The 12,953-nt window shown below is 39.5% G+C and overlaps 1 protein-coding gene across 1 annotated transcript; it reads left to right on the forward strand.

The window, feature by feature from the left end:
- The first annotated feature begins 967 nt into the window (after window positions 1-967).
- LOC149303883 (vomeronasal type-2 receptor 26-like) lies at window positions 968-7,614 on the forward strand. The gene is made up of 5 exons (XM_089480487.1): window positions 968-1,252; window positions 2,994-3,848; window positions 4,400-4,612; window positions 5,155-5,281; window positions 6,704-7,614. Exons 1-5 carry the CDS (start codon window positions 1,109-1,111, stop codon window positions 7,612-7,614), a joined length of 2,250 nt encoding a protein of 749 aa, XP_089336613.1. The 5' UTR covers window positions 968-1,108.
- The last annotated feature ends 5,339 nt before the right edge of the window (window positions 7,615-12,953 follow it).

Here is a 12,953-nt window from a genome sequence, read left to right on the forward strand (position 1 = left end):
CATCCGTGCACTCCAAAGAAAATGAGTATGCAAAGGGATCTTGTAGCATCTTTGAGACTAACTGAAAATATGAAGCTGGTACCATGAGCTTTTGCAGACTTGAGCCTACTTCTGCAGATGTGTGGTGTAGAGTTTAGAATCCAGAGACAGACCTATATAAACTGCTTATGTATGAGAATGTCAACTGAAATTCAAAACATTGTGGGTATGAAGATGAGGTGGCAAATTCAGTTGTAATGATGGTCATTGGGGGGCAAAAGCAGGAGGAAGAATATTGCCTAAAGCCATGGAGAATAGATAGCCATATGAATGAATACTGTAATGTAGTGTATTTTCTGTCATATTCATCGCTATTACTATCCGTATCTGGTCTCTGGATTCTTCCGTTCCCTTCCTTAATCTCCCTTTTAGTATCTTGAGACTGCATGTCATAGTCATCTCTTCTCCGTGTATGTCAGACTTTATTTCTCTCTTTCCGCCCTTGTTTTTTGCCCTTTATCTTTTCCCAAACAGCATTTGTCATTTTCGCTCTCTTTTATCCCTGACACCACCACTTTGTTTCTAGTCACTCACTCTCTTCTTGCTCCTTACACCTAGCTCGCTATCATCTGCATTTCCCTCCCAGACAGTCTTGTATAAGTGCTGTACCACAAGGCAGGGTACCATAAGCATCCTTTTCCTGTCCCTCTCTCCCTCCTGTTCTTTGCAGCCTTGGCCATCCTTTTTTGCTCCTCACAGTCGCCTACCTATAAATTAGATGGAGAAGAGGGACAAACAATAGAAAATCAAAATGTACCTCCCATACTGTACCCTGAAAAATCCCCCTGCCAAATTATGCTAATGTTTCCTAGGAGAAAAGGTATGTCACTTTGTATCCCCCCCAAGGAATTTTAATATAAGTAATATTATCATATTAATGTATGGGTTCAATCTACAATCATTTCCATTATTTCATTGCAGTCTGATCCCTAAAAACTACCAGCATGTCCTGGCTTTCATTTTTGCCATTCGTGAAATCAACAAGAATGCCAAATTGCTGCCAAACGTCACTTTTGGATTCAAGATCTATGACAACCTTTTCAATTCTCGCCAAGCCTGTTGGAACACTATGGATTTTCTGTTCTTAGGAAAAGGGAATCCACCCAATTACAACTGTGCTAAGGTGGATAACATAATGGCTGTCATTGGAGGTCTCACATCTGAAAACTCTATCCAGATGGCTAATATCTTAACTACCTACAAAATTCCACAGGTATGTGTGCCTAAACAGACAGGGGCAACCGCAAGAAACCAGATGAAGATAGAACCGCCAAAAATGTATCCACTCATCTATGTTGTTCATCAAAACCAACCCTACTTAGTTCTGTCTTTAATGCTCTAATGTTTTGTCACCTGGAAAGTTTGTTCGAAATGAGGATATACAGTAGTAGTAATTAAAAGTATGATATTTCTGGTCCTTACCTTATTATTCCTCTTTTTCATGTATTGCTAGTGAAAGGCTGATATTACCACTTGATTTTCTTTTCTTTTTCTTTTTTCTTTTAATATATAAATTAAAACAATTAAAACATTTATACAGGATTTGTTCTCGAAACTTAATATCATATGCTAATATTACATTTGTATAAATTCTGTTATCTTTTCTTCTTTACCTAATTATCTTTATCCATTACACTTCCTTTTGTAAACTAATATGCAGACAACAAACATTTCTAAATGTTCCCGTCTATGTCTTCAAATTCAAAAACCATATTTTCCTTTTCATCTCTCAGATTGTAGTTTTTAAATTACTTCATCTTAACAACAATATCTATCTATCTATCAATCTATCTATCTATCTATCTATCTATCTATCTATCTATCTATCTAATAATCTCTGTTGTGACCATTTATGATCATTTCTTTTTGCAATATTAGAATATTAAGTCCCATTCATATTCCTTTTGTTCATTTCTATATCTGTTTATCCAGTTGGTTAACCTGTCTAGCTCTTGCATGTCCATCAGTTTTAGTAACCATTCATCAATTGTTGAAGTATCTGAGTCTTTCCATTTTTTAGCCAATAAAATCCTGGCAGTAGAGATAGTATAAAGTGTTTTTTCTCAATCTCTTTTGTAATTTTGTTTGTCATGTTCAACAAATATATTCTTGGCAAGCACTTGATTTTCCTATGACATCTAAAATTGAACTGATATTGATCACAATGTTTGTTAGTCTAATTTATTGCAGTACATTGTTTTACTATTGACATACAAATAAGGCAAATGTCATGAGGTATGGTATTTCTTACTGCAGTTATTAGGATTTTTTAAAATATAAAACCCCCTATCCAAATGGCATTTCTGTTGTCTTTTCTGGTGATTCCCAGCACTAGTAGAAAGATTTTATTCCCATCCTCAAGTGGTTTTCTTTTTAAGATTGTTCTCTTTCCCCCCTCAATCTTTTTTTGAAATTATAGTGGCATAGCACATTAGAAAAATATACTCTTTTGCACTAATGCACTGTAATTCTAAGAGGGAGAAAATGTAGGACTATCTCAACAAACCAAGCCTACGTTTTTATAAATTCTTGGAAGAGATATAATGCATATCTGAGAAATTGCTACAGATAAGCCCCCATAAGACCCAAATGAGTGGGAGAAGGAAAAACCACCAACAAACCAGACTCATGCTTCTTTAGGCCAATCTGCCAAAGACAAAGACAGACATTTTGAGATAGTTGGTTTATCCTTAGATATGAAGGAATATAGTCAGTTTCAAGCAAGGTTCAAAACAATTGTTTTAGAGATTAATTCATTATTAATATACCTTCCTACATAAGATGTCCAGTTTCACTTAGTTTCAGTTAGAGATTTCATAACAGGCATTCTGAGTGAAATCTTAAAAATGTTTTTGTTAGTTTAAAGAAGGGCTGACTATCATAAAGCTGCAGTCCAGCAACATCTTCAGGCTGCCCCTTCCTGTTATTATATCTTATTGTATATTTTCTGTTAGCTTAGCTATGGTGCCTTTGATCCAGTGATACGGGATAACATTCAGTTGCCCTCTTTTTACCGGATGGTCCCAAATGAAGAAACTCAGTGTGCTGGGATTGTTCAGCTCCTCAGGCATTTTGGATGGAACTGGATTGGACTCATTGTTTCAGATGACGACAGTGGAGAAACCTTCCTCCAAACCCTGAGACCAAATCTCTTGCAGAGTCACATTTGCATTGCTTGGACAATGGTCGTCCCATTAGTGACAGCCATTATGCCCTATGAAATCATTGAAGCCAAACTGCAACCAGTTTATTCTGCCCTGTTTTCTAATGAAATAAATGTGACTCTTGTATCTGGTGATGTCCAGTCTCTGGAGGGTTTACGAATTATTATACATTCGGCTGAAATTTCAGAGATGATCTCACTTGAGAGGGTGTGGATCATAACTGCTCAATGGGATTTCACAGCTGTAAACACTGAGCTAAAATTCAGCCACAAGTTTTTCAATGGCACCTTGTCATTTCGGCTCCACACAAATGTGGTGCCAGAATTTCCAGAATTTCTTGAGACAATAAGCCCTTTCCAATCTGATTTTTTTTATCTCTCTAAATTCTGGGGCATGACTTTCCAATGTTTACTCCCCAAGTATAACCCGTATTGGGCAGTCAGAAAAAACTGTACAGGAGAGGAAAAGCTGGGGAGCCTCCCTGGACCGGTGTTTGAAATGGGCATGTCTGGCCAGAGCTATAATATCTACAATGGTGTGTATGCTGTGGCACACAGTCTCCATGCCATGCTTTTATTAAGATCCAAGTGGAAAGAAGTGGAAAAGGGAAAGAAATGGAACCTTTGGAAAATTCATCCATGGCAGGTAACCTCATATTACTGCTGAAATAATAAAACTTTTAAAAACACTGTTACATGTTGAAAAGATTTTTATCCTAGGCTCATGGAATAGAAGTCCACTTGGAATGCACTTTCAATACATTCCTTTCATAATTTTGCATCACAGGCCACAGAAGGTAAAGACAACAAATGAATTTTGGATCAAAATCAAACCACTTTCCTTAAATGAATTCACCAGTTCTCTTCAGTTTCTACATCAGCCTCTAGTTGATCTAGACTGAGATTGTCAATTTGGGGTTCTTGTTCGTTCTCTGACACCAACCTTTTCAGTTAGGGTTTATCATCCTGGCTTCAATATATCCAGACGGAAGGAATCCAGTATCAAAAATGGCACAAGACAGTGTTTATCCTTCAGTAGTATCCTTTTGGGATGATTCTGTGACCTTGGAAGTATAGACATGGTGATCAATGGTGTGGAAATTCCAAAGAGATCAAATTGATAAAAGGAAGTAGCAGAAAGTATCACATATATTATATTTACCCTACTCTGTGTTTTAAAATTATCTTTCCATGTAGCTTCACTCCATTCTCAGAAGCATTCACTTTAACAATAGTGCTGGGGAAGAGATCTCTTTTGATGAGAATGGGAACCTGGCAGGTGGATATGATATCATCAATTTGGTCACATTCCATAATGAATCTTTCCAGCGGGTTACTGTCGGGAAAATGGACCCCCAGGCATTCACCATAAACAGAAGTGCTGTTATATGGCATCCCAAGTTTCAACAGGTCAGTGAAATGATGATGACAATGATGATGGCAGTGATGCCAAAAATTATTATCATTATTATTATTATTGGTATCATTGTCAATGTCATAAGGTTCACACTGATATTAGTGCTGATGAACAGAGTCCAGATCATTCCCTGAGTATGATTAAGTCCATATATGACTTATTACCTTTTCATTTTTATTAATTGAAAAAAGCTGAATCATCCCATCAAGAAAATGGTTATCTGCAATGAGATTTCTTGGTTTACAAGAGATTTTTTGGGGGGGGAAATGGCTTGAGAAAAAAGTTGTCTTCCACACAGGTTTAATCTGAAGTGCTTTCTTTTCTGTGCCACAGTTCTCCCCCCCCCCCCTCAAAAATATTTTTGATTTTGTTTGAGGGAAAAGTTTTGCCATCTGAAAAAAATATTCAAAATTTGCAAAAACTCTCATACATTTCACTTTACAGGAAGAAAAGTTTTGAAATTATTTGTTCTTGCATACAAGAAAGAAAGATCTCCAAAATGTTTAAGCAACACTTTCCTTGTGGTTACTCTTAGATGCCACCCAGTTCCACCTGTGTTGAGAGCTGCTATCCTGGACAGAGCATGTTAGTCCAACTGGGAAAGCAAGTCTGTTGCTATGATTGTGTTGAGTGCCCCAAAGGGAGGATTTCAGTCCAATGGGGTAAGTGAAGATCTTTAAATTAAATTGAATTAAACTAAACTTTTTTTGTTGCACACAAATTGATAAAGATATTTCCTAACAGAAAAAGTGTGAACAGGGAAAAAAGAGAAGCAATATAAGATTGCCTGGTTAGGAGCATCCCAGGACCTGAGAACTGAGGGCAGAAATCTAGGGGACTTGGAAAGAACCTAGTGGTCCTACAAGGGATAGTTCCTGTTGATGTCAAAGGGAGTGGACCTATGTGGAGTAAGCCTGCAGCAAAGCCTAAAGGTCGTAAAGGTGGAACTGTAGTAATCTATTGTGATTTTATTCCTCTGAGTAGGGTTTTTGTTGGTATACTGCCAGTCTGGCTACTCAATAGTCTCAATTCCTGAGCTATGAAGGGTGGTGTCTGCATTAGTTTTGGAGTTCTTTCACCTAGTAGTGCTGAGGGACATCCTTATCGATGCTGAGCACACTCTGTTAAGATTGGTGGAAAAATTCATGGAATATATGTCATCTATGGGTCTGACCCAAACAGTATTTTCCACCCACCCGATGCTGCTGGTCACACTTTGGCACTTGTTTTCTGTTGTGGTGGGATCATATGATCTTGATGTACAGGACCTTTCCATGGTTCTCTCATAATGGAGAGATCACTACTTGCCCAGGTTCAGACATTTTGGAACTCAGATACATTCAGCAGATGCTGGTTCTTCTCTCTTTCTGAGGCCAGGGTAGTGGCAGTTAGGATGGAAGGGGAGGCTTTTCATTTGTTGCTGGGCCTAGCCCTGATGGAGCTGTGTCTGCCTCTTTTTCTTCCCTTCTGAGGCCAGGCAGTGGGATGGATGGAGGGCCTTTCATCTGCTGCTGAGGTTAGGCATGATGGAGATGTGCCTGTCCCTTCTTTTCTTCCTCGGAACCTATGGCAGTGGGAGGTGGGATAGAGGGAATCTTAAAAAAACCAAACCAAACCCTATTCCCATATATATTTTGAATATTCTTACAATTTTCTGTACACCACTAAAAAGAGTCAGCCTAAATGTCACTGGAGTTGTCTCCGGGGATCCTCTGCCAGTGTCACCTCCATTACTGCTGTTGCCCAGTAGCTTCCCTTCTCAGGTTTCTCTGCTCTGCTCCCCATAAGAACTATCAGTTGTCTTCTGCTGGAGGAGTTGTTACTTCATAGATATATATTTGACACATTTAGCCCATCTCTGCAATAAAAGCCTATCTGATTGGGGAATATTTCTACCAATATGCCAAGCTAACCTCAACAGAGAGTAAAATCACACCAATTTAGAAAGTGAGAAATTAACAAACATTTATTATTCCATAAGTTCAAAAGTACATGCTCATGAAAGAAGACAATTAAGGTACTGTAAATAAAAATAGAGATGCTTTTTGTATTGTGAAAATAACAAAACTTATTATTTCTTTCAGATGCAAAAGAATGCAAGAGGTGTCCAGATGATCAATATCCAAACAAGAATCAAGATCGATGTGTTCCTAAAGACATATCCTACTTATCTTATGAGGAGTCCTTGGGATCAGTTCTGGCTTCCCTGACTCTTTTCCATTGTGTGATCACTGTTGTGGTCCTATGGTGCTTCATTCAGTATCACAGTACACCTATTGTCAAAGCCAATAATTGGAGCATTACCTGTACATTGCTCTCTTCTCTGTTGTTCTGCTTCCTCTGCTCCTTCTTATTCATTGGGAAGCCTGGGGAGATTGTCTGCCTTCTCAGACAAACTGTCTTTGCCATTGTTTTCTCCACTGCTGTTGCTTGTGTATTAGCCAAAACCATCACTGTGGTTTTGGCTTTCATGGCTACCAAGCCAGGCAATAGGATCAGGAAATGGGTTGGGATGAGACTTGCAGTGTTGGTTATCATTTTCTCTTCTCTTATTCAAGTCAGTATCTGTATTGTGTGGTTGGCCACATCTCCCCCTTTCTTAGAGTTGGATGTAGACTCTCAGGTAGATCAGATTATTATGCAATGCAACGAAGGCTCAGGATTCATGTTTTATGTTGTCCTGGGCTACATGGGACTACTGGCCATCATTAGCTTTATGGTAGCTTTCTTTGCCCGGAAATTGCCTGATAGTTTTAATGAGGCCAAGCTGATCACCTTCAGCATGTTGGTGTTCTGTACTGTTTGGGTGTCCTTTGTGCCAACATATCTAAGCATGAAGGGGAAATATATGGTAGCTGTGGAGATCTTCTCCATCTTGGCTTCTAGTGGTGGGTTGTTGGGCTGCATCTTTCTTCCTAAATTATACATTATTGTGGTAAGGTCTGACCTGAACACCAGGGACCAGTTAAGAAGGAAGAAGGATGGTTATAGTTAGGTCTGTCATATTTTCCAAATAACATTAACTGATAGTTACAATTTTTTTAAAATGAGGCAGCATGGTAGTACTGCGCAACAACACGACATAGGTTTGACTGTTTGGAAGTGAGAATTGACATGATTGTGTCTTTGGAGATTAGCGCACAGCTAAAAAAAGCAAATTACTGCTGCTGAATTTAATTCTAATTCACGATGTATCCTGATATCATCACATGGATTTTTGCTGCTGATGCCACTGGCTGGATGCAACCCGAGAAAGTTCTGGCTAGAATCAGGGTTTAGCCAGCCGGAGCCCTCCTGGAAGCGGGGATGGACACGGGATGCACCTGGGTGGCAGAATGGGTGGCCAAATCCATCTGATATCATCAGGATGCTGCCTTATTTAAGATTTAAGCCAGCTAGAAGTAAGCCGGTTTTACAAGCAATGTGATAAGCTCCAGAGTTTAGCTTTTGATTTGAAAAAAATGGCCATTGAAGCAACTTACAGGAGCCAAATTCAACACTGGAAGCAACAGGAATCCATTTTGATAGAAAAATCCATGCGATAAAATCAGCTTAATTTCTGAATTTTCACCCATTTCAGAAGAGGTAAGTCGGGGATCTGAGGCTATGCAATGTCTTTGAAGCCAACCCTAATTAGTTCTGTATTAGCTATTTTTTGTCAGGACCATGTTGAAACAGGTCTGATAAAATGACAATGATGTAGCCACTAGGTGAAGCTGTTGTGCAAGTTATTTACAGCTCTAGTGACAGTTATATGTGTGAGTATTTAAACAGTGCATAATTGGAAGGTTGATGCAACTGTCAACTGTCATTGTCAACTGTCCCATGACAACAATTTTATGCCCCGACAATTTTAACTTCTCAGTATGTATGATATTTCACAGAAACAAGGATGTACAGGGTCTGTTACCAAAGGTTTAAATTTTCAGAATAAAATGGGTAGATATGGAGGCAGCCATTTCCCTAAATGTTTCTGGTTTGAATCACTGGGGCTAATATATACTGACTTGTTTTATAATCAGATAAATGTCACCCTTGTGTCTGGTGATGTTCAGTTTCTGGCGGGTTTATGAATTATTTTGGAGTCAGCTGAAATTTCACAGATGATCTCACTTGGGAGGGTGTGGATTATAACTGCTCAGTGAGATTTCACAGCTATAAACATTGAGGGAAAATTCACCCACAATGCTTTCAGTGGCACCTTGTCATTTAGACTCCACACAAATGTGGTGCCAGGATTTCAATAATTTATTGAAACAGTAAACCCTTTCCAGTTGACCTTTTACTATCTCTCTGAATTTTGGTGCCTGGCTTTCCAATGTTCACTCTACAAGTATAAGCTGTATTGGGCAGATGAAAAAAATTGTACTGGAGAGGAGACTCTGGGGAGCCTCCCTGGACCTGTCTTTGAAATGGGACTGTCTGGCCAGAGCTACAATATCTACAATGGTGTGTATGTTGTGGCACATGGTCTCCATGCCATGCTTTTACTGAGAGCCAAACAGAAAGCAATGAAAAAGGGAAAGAAATGGAACCTGTGCAAACTTCAGCCATGGCAGGTAATCACAAAGATTTCTTTCCACAAATAAACTGTGAAAACACTGGAGATTAGTGCAAAATTGCTTTTAAAGCGCCTTATTCCTGATGGGATAAAGGCACATTTAATTTTAAAACCAGACTTTATTGCATTCACTGGCGGCCAGGCGAATACAACTCGTAGGCAGCCCAGATCCCAGTCGCACTTATACAGTGGCTTTGCAACAATGGCAAATCTCATATTTGAGAAGCCACTGCATAAATGTGGCTAGGATCCGGGCTGCATACTGTTGCATTCACCTGGTCACCAGCGAGTGTGATAACACCTGGTTTTAAAATGAAATGCATCTTTATCCCACTAGGGATAAAGCGCTTTAAAAGCAATGTGATAATGTCCACTGTGAGATACAGAGCTTTTATTAAGTAGTTAATTTAGGCTTCAAACAGATCGGTTAAAAGGGCTGCCGTTAGGCTGCATTGGGGGCATGACTTTTACATGATGCACTTTTACATGATGCACATGGTGGAAGCTGAGACAAGCCTGCCCCCCCCCCCCCCAAACACTCCTTTTTGTCAGTCCGTTTCAGGACCATGGCTATAGCCCAGATTGGAACCAGGCGTATTCAATTGCCATGGTCCTGCAGTGACCTTTTGCTCGTCTGATTGAGGTCTTATCTAGGTCCCTGACCCATACAAATCAAGTCTATTTGGAACCCATTTTAGGTGAATTTCATACATTCATTGTCAGTGGTGGGCTCAGAAGCCAACAAATGAATTTCCCATCTGGAAAAAAACACCATTAATGTATTTGCAATGGCTATGAATTGGAAAAATGAACAAAAGGTCCTAGTTTTTATTCAGTTCTTTCACACAAAACACTTAAATCAAATATTTTTACACTAAAATAGTGTTTTTAAAAACTCAGAGCACTGATCCAAAATCAATGTTGAGCTTGGGGGAAAGTAAAGATTTTTTCTAGTGTTTCAAAAGTCATCTGTTATTTTTGCTTCCTAACATTTTTGCTACCATCTACTCTGGTGTAGAAAGTGGCTTTGGTGGGGTAGGAAAGCTGTTGTCTATCTTTCTTCTGTTATCCAAGGATCTCATATCATTCAGAGTTTCAGATATGGAAATGCACTATGCTTTATTCAATAACTCAATAATTCTGTAAGTCAGCTGCTTAATTTCTCTCCCCCCCCCCCCCCATGGGCTCCCAGGCACTGGACTGTACCCCCAATTACTTCGGCCTGATACAGATGGGTGAGAAGTAGCGTGATGTTAGGGTTTGGGAGCATGCAGCAACTGCACGCTCCCAAACCCTAATACATATGGGCAGCACCATCTAGACACAGTGCCACCCATATGGCACACGCATCCGTGATGTGTCTTGTGCAACGCATCCTAATGCCGCGGTGCACAAGACACATCACCGCAATGCCCCAGGGCACAAATGGTGCCTTGGCGTCATCACGGGAAGGAGATCTATTTCAGATCTACTTTTTGGGGCAGATCGTTGTCATAGCCATGCAGTTGCCATGGCAAAGAGCTGGCTGCCCCTTTCTTCTAATCTGTACCGGGCCTTTGATACTCATTCCTGAGCTTGGAAAAGTAAACATTATTATTACTGGTGTTTCCAAATTTATTCAGTTACTCAATGTAATGTTTTTTGTTGCTGCTTTGCTTGGTTCAGAAAGCTGCTACAAAAGGGTGGAGACTGGCTGCAAACTCCATTTTATCAATGTTTGATCCTAGGTATGGGAACTCTTTAACTATTTCAATTTCTTCCATGTCTAGAGTAAACTTATGTATTTCTACCATGGCCATTATTTTTGTATTCTTTATGTTCTGCCTTAGGTCTGGCTTTGCACTTACATCTTTTTTAAAATATCTTTATTAAAAAAAATACTACAAATATATAAAACCATTATACAATAACTACAATCAGTCATGCATATAATATATTAAAAATTATAAAATACTTCTTTCCCATCTTCTCTTGATCCATCTATGTCTCTTCGTACACCATCTGAGGCACAGTACAGACTGCCCAAAAACGGTGGTCTGCACGCGCCTGTTTTTACTCCAGAGGGATGCCGCAGCTGCTAGACCGCACAAAGTCCCTCTGGTGTAAAAAGAACTCATTTTTCCATGTTGTTTTATTAGCACCAAGGTTACATCGCAAGTGCACCAATGGCGCACTCTTGATGTAACAGATGCTCCGCAATGTGCAGATTTTATGCGGTCATTATGTGAAAATGGCGGCGGCTGTGTGGATGGAATGCTGCCATCAGGCCACTGCCATTACATACTAGGGTTCTGGACTGTGTGGGTGCTGTGTGGTCCAGAACCCTAGTATTGTCACCACCACGCCCCTTTCGGCCCATCTCTCTTGGGCCTAAGACTTCTTAAACATTCACCATTTTCCTTTCTCTTTCATCTCTCATTTCAATTTCACTTTCAAATTCCTTCTAACCTCCTATCCTATCCTATCCTATTCTCCTATATTCTCCTCTCCTTCATACATACTACCTTTTGCTCTTTGTGCTTACATTTTTAACCTTCTGTAGTAGTTGTTCTAGATTTACAATATTTTCTGCTAGTGATATGGTGTCATGTGCATATTTTAGAATGATGAAGTTCCTTCCTCATATTTTCACTCCTCCTTCTTCTGAATCTAAGTCTGCTATACTTATGATGTTGAACAAGTATGGTGATAGAATGCATCCTTGCCTGACTGCATTGCCAAGTGAGAACCAATCCGTTGCTTCAAAATTATGTTCTGACAGTAGCCCCTTGACTTGATTTCAGATATCTCACAGGACTATCAGATGTAGTGGCACTCCCACATCCTTTTGAGACATCCACAGGTTTTTGTGATTTATACAATCAAATGTTTTGCTATTAGCTATAAAATACATGGTGATTTTTTTCCTCGAATTCCATTGTGTGCTCCATTATCCATCATATGTTTGCAGTGTGGTCCCTAATGCCTCTTTCTTTTCTGATCCCTGCTTGTACTGCTAAGATTTCTCTCCATGTTTTTTTCTTGTGGGAAGAAATGTATTTGGTCATCCTTGTTGAAAAGAGAAATGTAGAACATTACAATACAAGGATTCTGGTGTTGGCAACGACTACAACTAATGTTTAGGTGGAATCTCTTTTCCTGTATCCTGAATTCATTGCACTATATTCTAATCTCTAGAGCAGCAGAAAACAAAGTTGCTCCATCCTCAATATGACATCTCTTCAAATATTTAAACATGGCTATCATGTCACCCTTTAACCTTCCCTTCTCCAGGCTAAACATACCCAGTTCCCTAAGCCACTCCTAATAGGACATGGTTTCCAGGCTTTTCCTCATTTTGGCCAACCTCCTCTGGACACGCTCCAGGTTGCCCCCATGAATTCTTGAATTTTGGTGCCCAGAACTCGACACAATATTCTGTGTGACTCAGCTGAAGGCAACTTCTGATGTTCATGAGAAGGAGAGGGAAATATATGGGATATCTTCCATTTTCTACCATCTCACTGATCCTGTGCCAATCTTAATGAATTCAGAAAGTTAGACTAACTCTGCTACAGGCTACTCTCTCAGTATTGTTTTCTATTCTGTTTGCTTGACCAGAAGCAGGCTATTCTCAATAGTAAGATAAGAAAAACACAGTTTCAACAAAAGAGATATCTGTCTTGTAATTATTAAAATTACTGTGCGCAGCTCATGGAAATCCCACAGAGCAATCAACTCTCGAATTATACCCTTGCAGCCCATTGGTGGTATGATGTCCCGCATTAGTCTAG

Source organism: Sceloporus occidentalis, unplaced genomic scaffold (genome assembly GCF_023333645.1).
Source record: "Sceloporus occidentalis isolate IW3139 unplaced genomic scaffold, rSceOcc1.0.p SCAF_14, whole genome shotgun sequence".
Lineage (NCBI taxonomy): Eukaryota > Metazoa > Chordata > Lepidosauria > Squamata > Phrynosomatidae > Sceloporus > Sceloporus occidentalis.